Here is a 15,893-nt window from a genome sequence, read left to right as displayed (position 1 = left end):
GGGAGGGGGGATAGTAGAGGATAGGAAAGGCAGCAGAACACAACAGACACTAGTATGGCAATATGTAAATCAATGGATGTGTAACTGATGTGATTCTGCAATCTGTATATGGGGTAAAAATGGGAGCTCATAACCCACTTGAATCAAAGTGTGAAATATGATATATCAAGAACTATGTAATGTTTTGAACAACCAACAAGAAAATATTAGATGACTCATAGCATGGGGGCTGTTGCAATATAGGCTGGCATCTCCAATTAGAAAACCTGAAATCTGAAAGGCTCCAAAATCTGAAACTTTTTGAGCACTGACATGCTCAAAAACACTTCAGATTGTGGAGCATTTTGGATTTCAGATTTTTGGATTAGGGATGTTCTTCTGGTAAAATCTGTGTAACCATTCAAAAATCTGAAAAAAAAAAAATTAAAAAAATCTCTGCACCCTGAAACACTTCTAGTCCCAAACACTTTGAATAAGGAATACTCAATCTATAATGGGTTCCAGTGAAATATGAGCCCCATGTTAAACTAATTTCTAGTTTAATAAGAGGCATGGGTAGGGTTAGTTCTCCCACATGGATGATGGCTTGGCCATAGGACTTGCTTTTTCTGATGGACATTAGCAAATTTGATGCAACTATAGACTTAAAAATGCCTGTGTATTGGGGCTTGTTCTGTCTTTCTTTTCTCTGGAACACTGAAATTATGTGAAGAATCTGGGGTTTGTCTATTTGAGGATGAGAGACCTTGTGGAACAGAGCAAAGCCTTCCCAGATGAGCCTGAAAGACCAAACCAGGTTTGTAATTACCAGACCATCTACCCCCAAGGGAGCCACGAGCTCACTGCAGAGATCAGATGAGCCTAAAGAACCTTCCAGCTGATTTACATATTGTGAGAAATCATAAAATGAGAAATAAGGTTTGTTGTTTTAAGCCACTGTATTTTGAAGTTGTTTTTTTTTAAATAGTAAAACCTAACTAACCAAGGGCAGACGTATAAATGAAGTTCTTATGGGCGCTGAAGTTTAGGCAATAAATGATCATAAAAGTGGGTAATTTGATGACCTATGTAGAACTGTATAATACTATTAATTTTGTGCATAGAAATGAAAATAACTTACCCCAAACTCCCATAAATACTGCAAAGACCAGGGTTCCGAAACTGTCAAAGATGCACAATTTCTGGAAAATATATAACATACAATGAATCAAGTTTTTCACTTATTGGAATTCAGTAAACACATAGTCTTGTATATACTGCATTCTGAAGTTCTTTCTAAAACTCATCCCTAGTTTAACAATTACCATGTGAACTATATACACATGGGTAGAATTTCTCATTCTTTTAAAAGCAAATGCCTTTTGCGATATTAACCTGAGTGCATTTTCCAATGGAATCTTTCCACATTGTGATAAAGAAACAGGTGTAGCTGCTAAGACTCTACGCTGTTTGAAGCCTCCTTCAGCCTTGAAAAATGGCCTCTCTATATGAGCTGTCATAGTGAATGTGAGGAAGTAGAATGGTGGATCTAAGAAAACAATAACCTCTAAACAAATCTTAGCTTTATGATTTGCATCTTATCATCATCTCACCCTCCTCAGATGGTAAGTTCATGAATTCCTGATTTTCTTGTTCAAAAGAAGTACAAAGCTGAGGTTTATTCAGAGATGGATTTCCTCCAGGGGAGCTCTGCTCCCTCAAACCCAAGGATGGTTTTTCTACTTGGCTGACACATTCACTGGGATAATAGATACACGGGTGTGTTTGCTAACATTGCAATGAGTATACTCATCATCAGTGATAAATAACATATCTGGCCAAAGACGACTAGGGTCACTAGTTCTGCTAAATTTATCTCTTTGTTAGTTTATAAATAGCCTATCTTCCTTTATGACTTCCTGGAAAATTTTTAGTTGGTTACTAAATTTTTGCTAGTGAGCATTTTTTTTATATTTCTTTAGAAAAATCCATAAAATAGGGGCTGGGGTTGTGGCTCAGCGGTAAAGCTGAGCACGTGTGGGGCCCTGGGTTCGATCCTCAACACCACATATAAATAAAGGTATTGTGCCCAGTTGCAACTAAAAAATAAATATTTTAAAAAATCCATAAAATAATGGAAAAGTGACAAGCTTATGTTATATCTACTTCACAACAGATCAGATGAAAAGTAAAGTAAAAATGGGAACTGAATAGAAAAAGAAGCTAGATGTTTAAGAAAAAAAAAAAAAAAAGCTTCAAATACCCAAGAAAATTCAAAGCTGCTTCTAGTCTACTTTGTTTTAGGTAATTTTTTCTGGTTACCCTTTATACACATGTGAAGTGATAAACTTATGTATGTAAAAACATTAGTTATGTTATTTTCTTGAAAGAATATACACCCAACTACCTTCTCAATCATCTGGTTTCCAAAGCCCATAGATGTTCCCTTGATCATCCACATAGTCCCTGATCAAAAAGCACAATTCTAAATTGTCTCAACAATTATTTTTCTCAAAAATCCAGCTTCAGGAAGAAAGGACTAATAAATGCATGACTGCATTGAGGAATAATGTTCTCCACCTACTTCTCTAGTTTAGAGATTTCATAAATCACATATTTTAAATCTTTTAGCTTTGACTCTTATGGAAACATTTTTTCCAAGTTGTCTTTTAATGCTGTTTTATCCTTTATTGCAAATTATTGTTAAGTCCTGTGAAAACTAGTTCTGCATGTTATAATGTTGTGATTGCAGATTCTGTCCAACAATACTACTGTTTTAGGAAGCAATGTAAGGCTCTATTAGATACTACCCTGCTTGCTCTGATACCTCTGCCTACCTACTCTGGAAGGAAAAAGCCCTTCCAGAATGAGGTGGCTAGGTGAATCCTCAACCTTACTCTAGGAAAATGTCCATGGAAACACATCTACCAGTGGTAGAGGAAAAACAAGAGGAGCAGCTAGGAAGACTGCCAAGATAACCCTAGCTGCTAGCTCAAGGCGAGGGGCATGCTTTGCACCTCAGAGAGAGAGATATAGGCCTGGATGAAGTTACCATCTTGCCCCATGTGTGAGAATCAAGGACTCAGGAGGAAGAATAAGATATTTGGCTTTTTTGCTCTGTGTCCCATCAGCCATATGAAAGCAGAAAGTAGAGGAGAAAGTAAGCAAGGGGCTTTCTTGGTAAGAAGCCTTGCTTAGCATTTGTGTTTAAAGGCATTTGCTTTAAACACAGAGAGGGCAAGGTGGCTACTAGAGCAGCCCTAAGCCAGCATACTCTTTGAGTCAAATGGAGCAGGAAAGATAAGAGCCATGTATGAAGGTGTGACAATTTTGAAAGAGGAAACAAATCAGAATCTTAAACATAAGATCATTTGTTATTCTTTCTTCCTGCAGAGAAACAAAAATCAAAATTTTATAATATTGTATTTCTAAGAACAAAATATTAGAACTGACCATGATTTTCTTTTATCTGCCATAAAGCCAAGGCCCTTATTCAATGACCAGTCAGTAAAAGCAGCATCACAGTTATTAATCCCCACCATTCACATCGTTGTTTCCTCATTTCCTTGGTCCTGATTTTTATTACAATTTTAAATTTGTTAACCCTTTTGGCATACATATCAATTAGTGACTAGGTAGAAATTTATGCATAAATAAATGTATGAAGGAAGAAATTACTGCATTAACAAAAATTTCCATCTCATCCTTTAATTCATATTCTTTTTAATGTTTCCTTCCCTTCATAAATCATTCTGGCAAGATTCAAGGGACCCTTTAGGAAAGTGAAATTGGAATAGACCCATTTTTTATCAAAACAATGAATGGATAATGTACACAGAGACACTTGACAGTCATGTGCTAAGGATGGGTAGGTGGAGCAGAAGAAATGAGAGAAGAATAGAGAAGGGGAGTGTGAGGGAGAGAACTTCTGAGGGAAAGTGGACTTTCCACCTATAGTTTTGTGGAGCATAATTTCCCTCTGGTATTGATTGTCACTGGCATTTGCTTTAAATCCAGGAACTCAGGATTTATGTTGAATAGTGACCTTTAGTTTATGAGTCAATATCACTGGAAAGCAGATCTCACTAACTTCAAGTCTTTTATTTTGTGATTTTTTTTTTTAAATGGGCAGGGCTATGTGCAATTAAATCTACTTTAATTCATAATTAAGCATAAAAATCTAAATGTTGTCAATGCCCTGCAATTATCTTAACTAAGTGGTGAAATAATTTTTTAATATAAATCCAACTTTGAGAGTAAGTGCTGGTACCATTGTCAGCTAGGGAGGAACACAGTATTGGCAAGAAATGTAGATCTGCTTTCAGTTTCTGGCTTTGCCAGTGATCTTAAGCAGATTGCTGAATCTCTCAGATTCTCAGTGTTTTACTCTATAAAATGTAGACAACAACTATTCTGTCTATCTGACAGGGCTTTTGTGTATGTCAAAAGTAATAATTTCAGCATAAGAATTTTCAAAAGTATAAAATATAAAGTGGCCTCACTGCAATAGCAATATAGTGGTATAATCAAGCTGATATCGGGTAGGTCAGAATGTTCTGAAGCCATGTAATGATTCCAAAACCGTCATGGCAGGACGAGGAGACAGAGAGATCACAAAAATTGTCAGGAAGGTGCTATGAAGTAAGCTGGCCATCTTTCTTCCTGCTGTGGAGTTTCCAGACTGTTCTGTGATAAGCTCCCTCCAGTCTCAATGCTTGCCCTAAACCTGCTGGATTTTAAGAGGTCAAGAGCATCTGCAAGCACACACCTGTAATCCTAGCAACTGAGGCAGGAGGATTGTAAGTTTTGAGGATTGCCACCCTCAGCAACTTAGCAAGGCCCTAAGCAACTCAGTGAGGCCTTGTCTCTAAATAAAATACAAAAATGGACTGGGGATGTGTGTAGCTCAGTGGTTAAGTGTTCCTGGGTTCAATCCCAGGTACAAAAAAAAAAACCAACAACAAAAAAAAACCCATCTGCATATATCAGGTGGGCTAGATGTATTTTGTAAAATGTTTTGAGACACCTTTTACTACATATATGCGAAACCTTCCCTATATATATTTATAGATTTTTTTTTTAGAGAGAGAGAATTTTTTAATATTTATTTAGTTTTTTCGGTGGACACAACATCTTTATTTTTATGTGGTGCTTAGGATCGAACTCAGCGCCCCGTACATGCTAGGCGATCGTGTTACGGCTTGAGCCACATCTCTAGCCCCTATTTATAGATTTTTTAAATTTAGTTTTTATTTGTTCTTTTTAGGGCCCCAGTCTTGTGGATGTATAGGATAGTGGGATTAAACAAAGAGGAATGAAGGAAAGGGAAGGGGGTAGGAATAGGAAAGACAGGGAAAGAACCTGACATAACTTTCCTATGTACATTTATGAATACAGATGGATTTTTAAAGACCCTGCTGGTCATATTTAGACTAAGCACAGTTTCAGAATACTTCAATGGGGAAAAACACAACTTTCACTCATACAAATTTCAGGTTTAATAAGAATAAATAACAGGTTTCCTCTTGCTTCAATTAAGGAAAACACTTTTAATAGTAAACCTATTATGAAGTGTTCATAAAATAAGCTGGGCTTGAGATCTTTGCTTTGATTACTTGAAATACCCAAATAGGTTCAATTCCACCATTTCGTCACTGACTCTCCATGAGATTTTAGATAAGCTTTCTGATCTCAATTTATCATTTGTACAAAGTGAGCAAGAGGAATAAACACATGCATTGCAATACTACCTTCAGAATTTTTGGAAGCTTAGTTGAAAAACACCTTTCGGATTCCTCAGAAGGAAAAAATGATATAATTTGTACGCAATACAAAAATGACCTAGTAGAAGGAAAAAAAGTTGCTTTGTTATGTTTAAATATTTGAAATAACAAAAATTACCTTTGAGGACTCGCAAGTAATATTCAGTTTCCAGAATGGACAAATCTTGTCACACTGAGGACACATTACAATCTTGCCACCAATATTAGGATCACAAACTTCTTTGCTAAAGAAAGAGAAATAAAACTTATTTAAAAGGCTTAATGAAAAGGATTTCCTTTCTGCCAGCATGATAAAATCCAATATCCATTTAGGATAAGAAATAAAAGTCTTATAAGAATAGAAGTGAACTTCATCAGATTGATAAAGGTTTGCTCCATAAAACCTAAAAAAAAATAAAAATATTTAATGGTAAATGCTTAAAAGTGTTTCCTTTAGCTCAGGAATAAGACAAAGGACTCTATCATAATCACTTCTTTCTAGCTAGAGGTCTCTGCCAGCACAGGAAGTCAAGGAAAACAAAGAGGATTGGTGTGAAGAAAAAAAACCTGACTCTACTGATTGGTTCATATAGACCATCATGTATCTTTCAATAGAATTTACATGTAAAATATTAGAATTAAGGAGTTTAAAGTTTGCTAGACAAAGAATATACAAAATATACACAGTGACACAGAAAGGAATTGTGTCTATGTACCTGCAACAATTATGAAATAATTTTTAAATGGCCATTTTCATCAGCTTAAAAAGTATGAAGTGTTAGGTCGGTGGTGGCGACTTAGAACAAAGCAGCCCACGCCGGAAAAGAACATGAATCAGGTGCCAGTGGAAATTGCCTGTCAATCAGCAGGACCCCCTGGCCAATCCTGGAGTTCAACCAACTCCAAGGGGGCAAGGGACCCTAGAAACACCTTTTGCTGTCCCAAGCCCTTCCCTTCCTGCTGTAAGCCCCATAAAAGTCCAGTCCGGTCGAGCTTCCACGCGGTTTCTCCTCAGACCCTTCCCCTGTCCCCTCTGTGGGTCTGATCGAGTTCTGCGAGGGAGTGATATCTCAATAAAGCCTGTCCAGCGGCCCTTTTAAATCTGCCTCCTTTGGTCGCTGCCTGCCTCCCCTGATCTGACATGAAGTGTCTAGAACAGTTCTAACCCAACCCGATTTAAGATCTAGATGATGGAAATTTTAAATCTATAAGACAGTGAAGAGGACCTATTTTATAATATCATAATTTAGAAGAATCAATACTTGAAGATGTGAGATCTCTTCCATTTCAGCTGTAAGATCCATGGAAAAGCAAAAGATCAGTCAAAACACTACTGAAGAAGAAGGCAATATTGGTATAGATTAAGAAAAACAACTGATGGAACACAAGAAAATTTTTAGACACAGATCTCCATCACATAAAAAAAATGATGTAGGACAGAGTTGGCCCTGCAAGTTAAGAACTGACCTTTCAATAAATATGGCTGGTACTACAGAATATCTATGTGGGAAATCATAAAATTAAACCAGTAATGATAATACTAGGTGGGAACTGAGAACATCAATAGTACTAATGTATTAGGGGAAAAAACAAACATAATATTTAGATAATCTTAAGGTAAGAAGAAATTTCCTAAATATAAAATCCCAAAGCATAAATCATCAAGGAAAATATTGATATATTCAATATTCTTTTAAAAGTAAGAATGTCATTAAAAGACAACTTGAAAGAGAGAGAACTAGCCACACAGTGGTAAAAGCTTTGCAACAGGTAAACATGACAAAAGATTACTCACCAGAATATTTTAAGAACTCTTACAAATTAGTAAGAAAAAAGCAAACAGAAGTTGAACACCCACTCCCTCTAGCAGAAGCCATTCAGATGGATTCTTATGTCAATAGGACTAGAGTTGTGCAATTAGGTGACCTTGCAAAATAACTCAACAAAAACAAATGGGCCTGGGAAACACTTCTGAAATAGTTAAGATCTTAAAAACTAACTCCTCCATAAAAGCAGTGAAAGTACTGGCAAAAATTGTCAAAATGAACCTTTGCAGAACTCTGGTTACTAATCAAATGCTTACAGTGATCTGAAGAGCATTAATTTGAAGGAAATTGGCTAAATATCTAAGAACAATGAGCTTTGTGGCATTTTAACTGGACCAATTCCCATCCCTATCTTCCAAGTTTCATGGTAACCTTAAAAACCAGAAAGCCAAAGTAGTCTGGAGCTACCCCAAAACCCCAGAGAATTGTCAGTATTGGACCTATCCAGAAGCTCTCTGGAAATGCTCCAGGCACAGTATTTGTCATTTTGACCTTGTATTCAGGGCTCAGACTGTGCAAACAGCCCAGTCCCCCAGGTGTCCACTGAAAGCAATCAGCAGGAATGGTTTAACTTTGCAGCTGCCTGAGGCAGTGATACCAGTAGAGGCTAACAAGAAGTTAACTCCAAAACCAAACAGGAAGAATTAGGGACTGAGGTAACCATAGAGGGTTTTATAAAGCTTCAACATACTCCTGGAATTGTTGAAGGCCAGGAAACACCTAAGGTAACCTGAATCTCTCACCTCTGGCTAACCTGAGGTTCTGCATGAGAAAACACAAAAGGCTAAGGGAGAGCTGAAAAGTGTCTGCCTGAGTGTCTGAGTGTGAAACACATTATACACACACACACACACACACACACACGGGGGCGGAGGGAAGGAAATGACTGGTTCTAGCATTTAGTGAAATCACTAGTTAATCCAATCTTTAGCTGACAGCTAAAGTTACTGAACACAGACTTCAGAGGTCACACCTGACAAAGAATACAGACCTTATGGAATTAGCTCAGGACAGAAGCTGGACAAAGAACACCCGCATCAACAAAAAGTAACAACAAACCCTGAAAGTGGGGAGGGGCCGGGTCCTGATTTCACTATCACCTACATTATAATATTTAAAATGCCAAGTTCTCAACATAAAAAAATCACAACATACACCAAGAAACTGAAAAGTATGGTTCTAATGCAGAGGGGAAATAAGCAATCAAGAGAAACTGTCCTGAGGACCCCCATACATTGCACTTATTAGACAAAGACTTTACAGAAGCAATTATATGTATTTCAAGAACTAAAGAAAATCATATCCAAAGAATTAAAATAGGTGAACCATATGAGAATATCAATAAAGAGATAGGCATTATTAAAAAAAATTAGAAATTTAAGGAAAGCAAAGTACAATAACTTCCATAAAAAATTATCTAGAGGGGCTCTGCTGCAGACATGAAAAGGCAGAAGAAAGAATCAGTGGAAGCCAGTCGCTTTGGTGCCTATATCCCAGCAGCTTGGGAGGCTGAGGCAGGAGGATTGCAAGTTCAAAGCCAGCCTCAGCAATATTGAGGCGCTAAGCAATTCAGAGAGACCCTATCTCTAAATAAAATACAAAATAGGGCTGGGGATGTGGCTCAGTGATGAGTGCCCCCGAGTTCAATCCCCGGTACAAAAAAAAAAAAGCCCCAAACCCAAAAACAAAGAATCGGTGGTGTTAAAGCTGGTCTATTAAGATTACCCAAATTGAGGAATGGAAAGAAAAAGGAATGAAAAAATGAACACAACCTCATACACTAAAAGGGGCAGAGCCAGGCATGGTGGTCAATGCCTATAATCCCAGCAACTGGGGAGGCAGGAAGACTGCAAATTTGAGGCCAGCTTCAGCAACTTAGTGAGACCCTGTCTTAATTTTTAAAAATAAAGGACTGGGGATATAGGTGAGTGGTAGAGCAATCCTGGGTTCAATCCCCAGTCCCCCAACAAAACAAAAACAAAAATACCCCTCAAAATTTTTTTTGAAGTTTTTAATTTAAAAATTTACTACAAGTGTACCCTTTTCCCCACATCCTCGCCAGCACTTGTTGTTGTTTGACTTCCTAATGGCTGCCAATCTTACTGGAGTGAGATGGTATCTTAGAGTGGTTTTGATTTGCATTTCTCTGACAGCTAGAGATGTTGAGCATTTTTTCATGTACTTGTTGATTGACTGTATGTCCTCCTCTGAGAAGTGTCTGTTCAGGTCCTTGGCCCATTTGTTGATTGGGTTGTTTGTTCTCTTATTGTCTAATTTTTTGAGTTCTTTGTATACTCTGGATATTAGGGCTCTATCTGAAGTGTGAGGAGTAAAGATTTGTTCCCAGGGTGTAGGCTCCCTATTTACCTCTCTTATTGTTTCTTTTGCTGAGAAAAAACTTTTTAGTTTGAGTAAGTCCCATTTGTTGATTCTAGTTATTAACTTTTNTAAAAAAAAAAAAAAAAAAAAAAAAAAAAAAAACAGTGACTATTTACTTGAGTTATTAAACATGAATTCTTAATACAGATTAGAAACCCATTTTGAAAAGCTGAAAAACACCAGCTCTATCAGTTTTCCCATGGAAACCCTGAAGAAATAGGAGCTGCTCTTGGCCCATATCTGCAAAGCAGAGTGAAGCATTCCTCTGGGGCTAGAAGTTCAAGGGCAATTCTCCCTCCAGTCCTCCTTTCTTTTTCAAACAAAGTATTGTCTTAAAATATTGGAGTGTTTCCTAAGGGTAATATTCCTGTCAGAGGCTGGGTTGGATTATCTGAGAAAAATTTTTTTCCATTTCACTTAGTTATTAAAACAAAGGGGATATAGCATCCAAAGAAATGAGTGTTCTGCATGGAGTCTTCTTTTACCAAAATAGCCTAAAATCCTGCAAATAATTTTATGTCTAATCAACTTTTCAGTGTGACAACAAGGAATAAACAGAGGTTACCTCCATGTACAGTTATCTTGATTAAGATATCCGTAGAGAAAGCAGGCCACCCCCACCACTGCAGCCAGCAGAAGCATCTGAGTGTAATAGCCCAGCCAAGCAAAGTAGATTCCAATCTTCTCTCCATAGTATTTCCTGAAGACAGACAGAAATTAGTTTTAGAAGACACAAATAATCACTCTGCAGCTTCATCCTAATATTATTTTCTGATTTTAAACAAAGGAGGCTTTAAGCATAAGCCTCTGACTCAATTCACCCTTAAAACATGTCCGTCTTCGGAGCAGATCCCAAATTCTGCTATGAAACCAAAGTGCATTACACATTATGGAAGCACTGATCATTATCACGGGTTTGCCTGTTGAAGCAAAGTAAATTTAAAGGAGAGCAGGAGAAAGCAAAATGCTGACTACGGAGCAAAAGGAGCATCAACATCGCTCTCTGTAAAGACTAGTCCTAGTTTACACATTCTTCAGAATAGTATTTTTAATATGCCTGAAACAAAATAAACAATTTTTTCACTTATCTGCCTTGGCAAACTTTCCTTTGAAGGAAATATAATGTAGGTCACAAATAATAATAAGAAAACGACTGATAATAATACTGTTGCCCACACCCCATCTGTAGGGGATACAAAGATCCCCAGCGGATGTCTGAAACCTCAGGTAACACTAAATTTAATACAGTGGTCCCCCAGCCCCCCCGCCATCTGAGTCTCACTTTCAGTGGTTTCTGTTACCTGTGGTCAAGAAAAAGAAAGTTGGGTAGGGTACATGAAGATACTACAGAAAGAGACCCCATTCAAATAGTGCTTATTACAGCATATGATTGTTCAATTTTGTTAGCTGTCTTTAATGTGCTTATTTATAAATCAAACTTTATCATAGGTATATATGCATAAGGGGAAAAAAAGAATACATAGTTTGGTCTCTGGCCAAAGTTTTTTTAAAAAAAAACTCATTGTGAGAACGAGAGAGGGAGGGTATATGTGAATGAGAAATCCACGGCCCTATATTTCTTATATCTACCACTTCTGTGTTTTCTAAGTTTTAAAAGTTAATTAATGATGTAACTTGGGGTAAAATGGAAAAGGGGAGGTAGGAAAGATTAGAAGAGTGGGGGCTGAGCAAGCAGCAGAGCCAGAATTATTCCAGAGAAGGAGGCCAAATACATCAGAGAGGGAGGGTTCGGGGACAGGAGAAAACAACGAGTGGTTGTTCAGGCAAATGCTGCTGCTGCCTTTTCCTCAGCTGAATCCCGCCTGTCTGTCTTGGTGGGTGGAATCTGGAGACTTGCTTAGCTCTGAGACATAGAGGAGACTCAGGGTTCAGTGTGAAGCTGGGTTGAACTCCCTGGGCTTTGCCTACTGGGGACTTTGCTCTGAGAACAACCTGGAGTCCTGGGAGGCTTCAGAGAGGAATATCCCTGGTCTGGACCAGCGCCACAGGCCTGGCAGGAGGCCTCATCCACGGGGAAAATGAAGGGTTGGGAACAACATGGGATGAGGGTAAGGGAGGAACAAAGTGTGTCCATTTTCCTGTGTCTGAGGCTTTGTTGTCTGGCTCATGGCTGGCAGGCTCAGGATGGTGCCTGGGAGAGAAAAACCTGGCAAGGAGTTTGAGGTGTCTCGGCATGTTTTCTGTTATGCTTTCTATAGCATGTTCTTGCCACGGTTTAGATATGGGCTAAATGTGTCATCAAAGAGCTCATGTACTGGAAGCTTGATGCCCAGTGTGGAGATATAAGAGGTGGATCCAAGTGGACGGAGACCTCGCCCTCCAAAGGAATTAAGATAGTTCTTGTGAGACCCTGAGTTAGATCTCGCGAGAGGTCATTATAAAGAGACAAGACTTGCTCCTCCCCTCCGTCTGCCCTCCTATCTTGCCTTGTGACCCCTCCCTTAAAAATGTGCTCCAGCCCTGATGTGACCCAGCCAGGGGGGTCCTAACAAGAGTTGGCATTATGCTCTTTGGACTTGCAGCCTCTCAAACTGTAAGCTAAATAAACCTCTTTTCTTTATAAAGTACCCAGCTTTAAATGTACAGTACAGTAATGGGAAACAAGATGAATAATAGTTCTGATAAACCATTCCATCCTGGTCATATTTAAAATTGGAAAGAATCTTAGAGGTTTCCCAGTCCAACCTTCCAATGGTAAAAATATCCTGTCATATTTAGATAGCTGGTCAGGTGGTCTCAGCTTGGATATTTACAGTGGCAAAGAGTTCATTACTTCCTAAGGCATGTCCTGTTACACTGAAGGCAAGGTTTGAAAGGTTTTCCAAATCTTAAATGGAAACCTGTCTCCTACTTCTGAGAAGCTGGGGATAATGAGGGTCCCTTAAAATGAGATATTCTCTGATCAATGTTTTTCTGCCAAAAACATCCCAACTTCTATCATCAATTTAAAAAACTCGGCTTTAAAGAATCAAATAGTCGAGAAGACTGACTATAAAAAGGAACAGTCCCCAACCTATCTCTTGCTGCACAGAGACAGCCACTTTAAACTTTTAAAACTGATTCTTTATTACTTTCATATCTAAAAATAATATGCATGAAGAGCTGGTTACTGATTCATCAGTTTTATGTATCACCTATTGACTTTCTATCTGGAAGATAAGGAGTAAGCTCTCTTTCAACCCCACTTCATCTACATATTCATATCTCTGTTTCCATCCTCTTGACATAGTTACATTATAATTTTTGGTTAGGTTGATACTCTTGTTTTACATTGCTATGACTCTGTACACATGATTCACAACTGAATCAAGTCATCTGTTATGATTACTTTTGCTTTCCTGCCCATGTTTTGTTTTCCTTGGAATTAATAATTGTCTTAATGGCTCAATGCTTGGTGCTCGGTGAACTTATCAACAATTCAGCCCCAGACTCTTCCCTGTTGTATGACTTCCTCAGTGTATTTAAACCCAGGAGGTGGTTTATCACAAAAACCTACTGGAGTTTTTCTATCACATTTTTAATTTTCACAAGCTACATTTTACTCTTGCAATGATCCCTTTTATAGAATCCTGCTCTTGTCTGGTGAACAAGAGCAGAATTGACTCCCATTTTCTGATTGGAGTTTTGAGGGAGAAACTTTTCTTTTTTCTCTCTGCAAAGCCTGTTTCTTACAGGTTGCTCTTTCTGGTTTGTTTAGTTTACTTTCCCTTTTGGTAATCTCTGGGAACCACAGATGAAGGTTAGCAGCCTGGATGCTCAAGGAGTTACTAGTGAAGCAATAAAGCAAAGGAACATGTGGACTTGGGATGGGGAAGAGTTAAATGGACTTCCCTTCACAAGATATAATTAAAACAGTGGGGAAATTGGTTAAACATTACCAAAAAATGATTAAGAACCCTTCAAACCTCCACCTTCCCATCAGATTATAAAGGTTTAATACAAAAGGAAATCAATAATAGGAAAACTGCACATGGATGACCTAAAATACAGTCATCCCTCCACATCAGTGAGTTCTACATTCACAGATTCAACCAGCCATTGCCTGAAAATACTGGGAGAAAAAGAAATGTGTCCATATTGAACATGTACAGGCTTTTTTTTTTTTCTTGTCATTATTCCTAAAGAATCTAGTATAATAACTATTTCCATAGCATTTACAATGTATTAGGTATCATTAGTAATCTAGAAATGATTTAAAGTGTATGGGAGGATATACATGGGTTGTGTGCAAATACTACACCATTTTCCATAAGGAACATGAGTATCTGGGTATTTTAGTATTCCAGAAGGGCCCTGGAATCAGTCCCCCAGGGAATGCTGTATTTACATATATACAAACAGCTTCATTTAAAATCTTGTTCTACAGGGAAATCAGAGTTAATAAAAGTGACTCTTCCTGATTATTAGCTAGCTAATAAATGAAGTAGGAGAGAATTAAAGTATAACTAAATGAATGAAATTAAATCTCTATGAAATCACAAATCTAAACAGTTTAGATTTAAAAGTTACCATGATCACAGGAAAAAAAAAGAGATAACTGGATATTATGATCTTTATGACAGAAGCATCCAACTCCATGTATCAAGTATTTTTGCACAAAATCAATAAAGCTTCTAGATTAGAATCACATTACTATCTAAGGCAAATGCACAGGACAGAGGAACATGCTCAACACCACCACAGGGGAGAATAAAATCAGCAAAACAGGATGCAAGGAATTCTTGAAACAGTTGGACAGAGGCAAGAAACACAAAGGCAAAAACATGGGCCAGAGATGGAGATATTTTAGTTGCAACATCTGGCTCTTGTTTGGATCCCGATATGAACCAAGAAACAATAATTTCTGAGATAATTAGATAAATCTGAACACTGACTATTTTTTAAGTATTCAGATTACATTTAAAAGACACTTTGTCTTTTAGAAATAAATGTTAAAGAAATAATGGCATTTGGGGTTTGCTTCAAGATAATCCAGTGGGGCAGGCAGGGAAAGAGGTAGAGATAAAGATGGAACAAGACAGACTTTGAGTTTTTAAGTTTTTGCCCATGAAGGCTCGTTCTATTTTTTCTTCTTTTGTACATGTTCAAAATGCAATATAAAACAAATGATTCAAGTGTTTTAAAACTCTCTCTGTAAACATCAGGCACTTGACTCCAGGCTGACTTGAGAATAACCTGACTCTCCTCCTCTCCTCACCCTCCACTTCCAATTCTTCACCAAGTCCCCTCAGTGCCACTCCCAAAATGCATTACCAATCTGTTGCCCCAGTCTTCCAACTGGCCTACACCCAGAGCCTCCATTCTGGACCTGTTCTTCCTGCATCCTGTGCCCCCTGTGATCCATTCTCATTATCTCTACAAAATATTAATGAGACAAAACTATTAAACACTTAAAATATTAGAAGTGCTTCTCATTGCACTTAAAGTCTAAAGTCCTTCCTGTGTTCCTGCTACCCCTCTAATTTAATGCCTTATCCCTTTCACATTAGTGCTGCTCTTCCATATTTCCTTGAACTTGTCAAATGAACCTGTGCTCAGGGCCATTGCATTAGCTACCCCTATTCCTGGAATGACTTCTTCCAAATCCTCAAGGTACTAGATCCTTTTTCACTATTTGGTTCTCAGCTCAAATGTCACCTACTCCAAGATAACTTTTTGACTAACTCTCTACCCATCCCCCAGATTCATTATTCTGTTATTTCATTCCAATTTAAAAGTTTTCTCCTTTTTTTTTTTTTTATAAGAAATTTGCTTATGTGTATGTGTTTGGCTGTTCTTTGTCTCTATCCAGCAGTAATGATCCTCCATCTCACCCAAACAAAAGCTTCTGGAGAGCAGTTAGTGTTGGTGTTGTGAGAAGACAACGAAGACAACGCCCCCCCCCCCCCGCCCCCCAGTCCTATGTTTCATTTGCATTAATTTCTTA

General features: G+C 37.9%; 1 protein-coding gene and 1 long non-coding RNA gene across 4 annotated transcripts in view; one reads left to right on the top strand and one right to left on the bottom strand.

The window, feature by feature from the left end:
- Ano6 (anoctamin 6) overlaps nt 1–15,893 on the bottom strand; it is a 196,445-nt gene that overhangs the window by 51,019 nt on the left and 129,533 nt on the right. For all 3 annotated transcript variants that reach the window (XM_015493241.2, XM_015493240.2, XM_048802579.1), the window contains 3 exons: nt 10,512–10,646; nt 5,881–5,986; nt 1,121–1,181 (listed from right to left, as the gene is read on the bottom strand). In XM_015493241.2, coding sequence (XP_015348727.1) covers nt 1,121–1,181; nt 5,881–5,986; nt 10,512–10,646 — 302 coding nt within the window. The remainder of the gene's footprint in view (nt 1–1,120; nt 1,182–5,880; nt 5,987–10,511; nt 10,647–15,893) is intronic.
- Nucleotides 1–15,893, top strand: part of LOC125616645 — a 135,369-nt gene that overhangs the window by 96,200 nt on the left and 23,276 nt on the right. The gene's annotated exons all lie outside the window — the stretch shown is intronic.

This window comes from Marmota marmota, unplaced genomic scaffold (assembly GCF_001458135.2).
Source record: "Marmota marmota marmota unplaced genomic scaffold, marMar, whole genome shotgun sequence".
NCBI classification, from domain to species: domain Eukaryota; kingdom Metazoa; phylum Chordata; class Mammalia; order Rodentia; family Sciuridae; genus Marmota; species Marmota marmota.
Note: the sequence above shows the minus strand (reverse complement) of the source record. Positions and strands in the feature narration are given on the sequence as shown.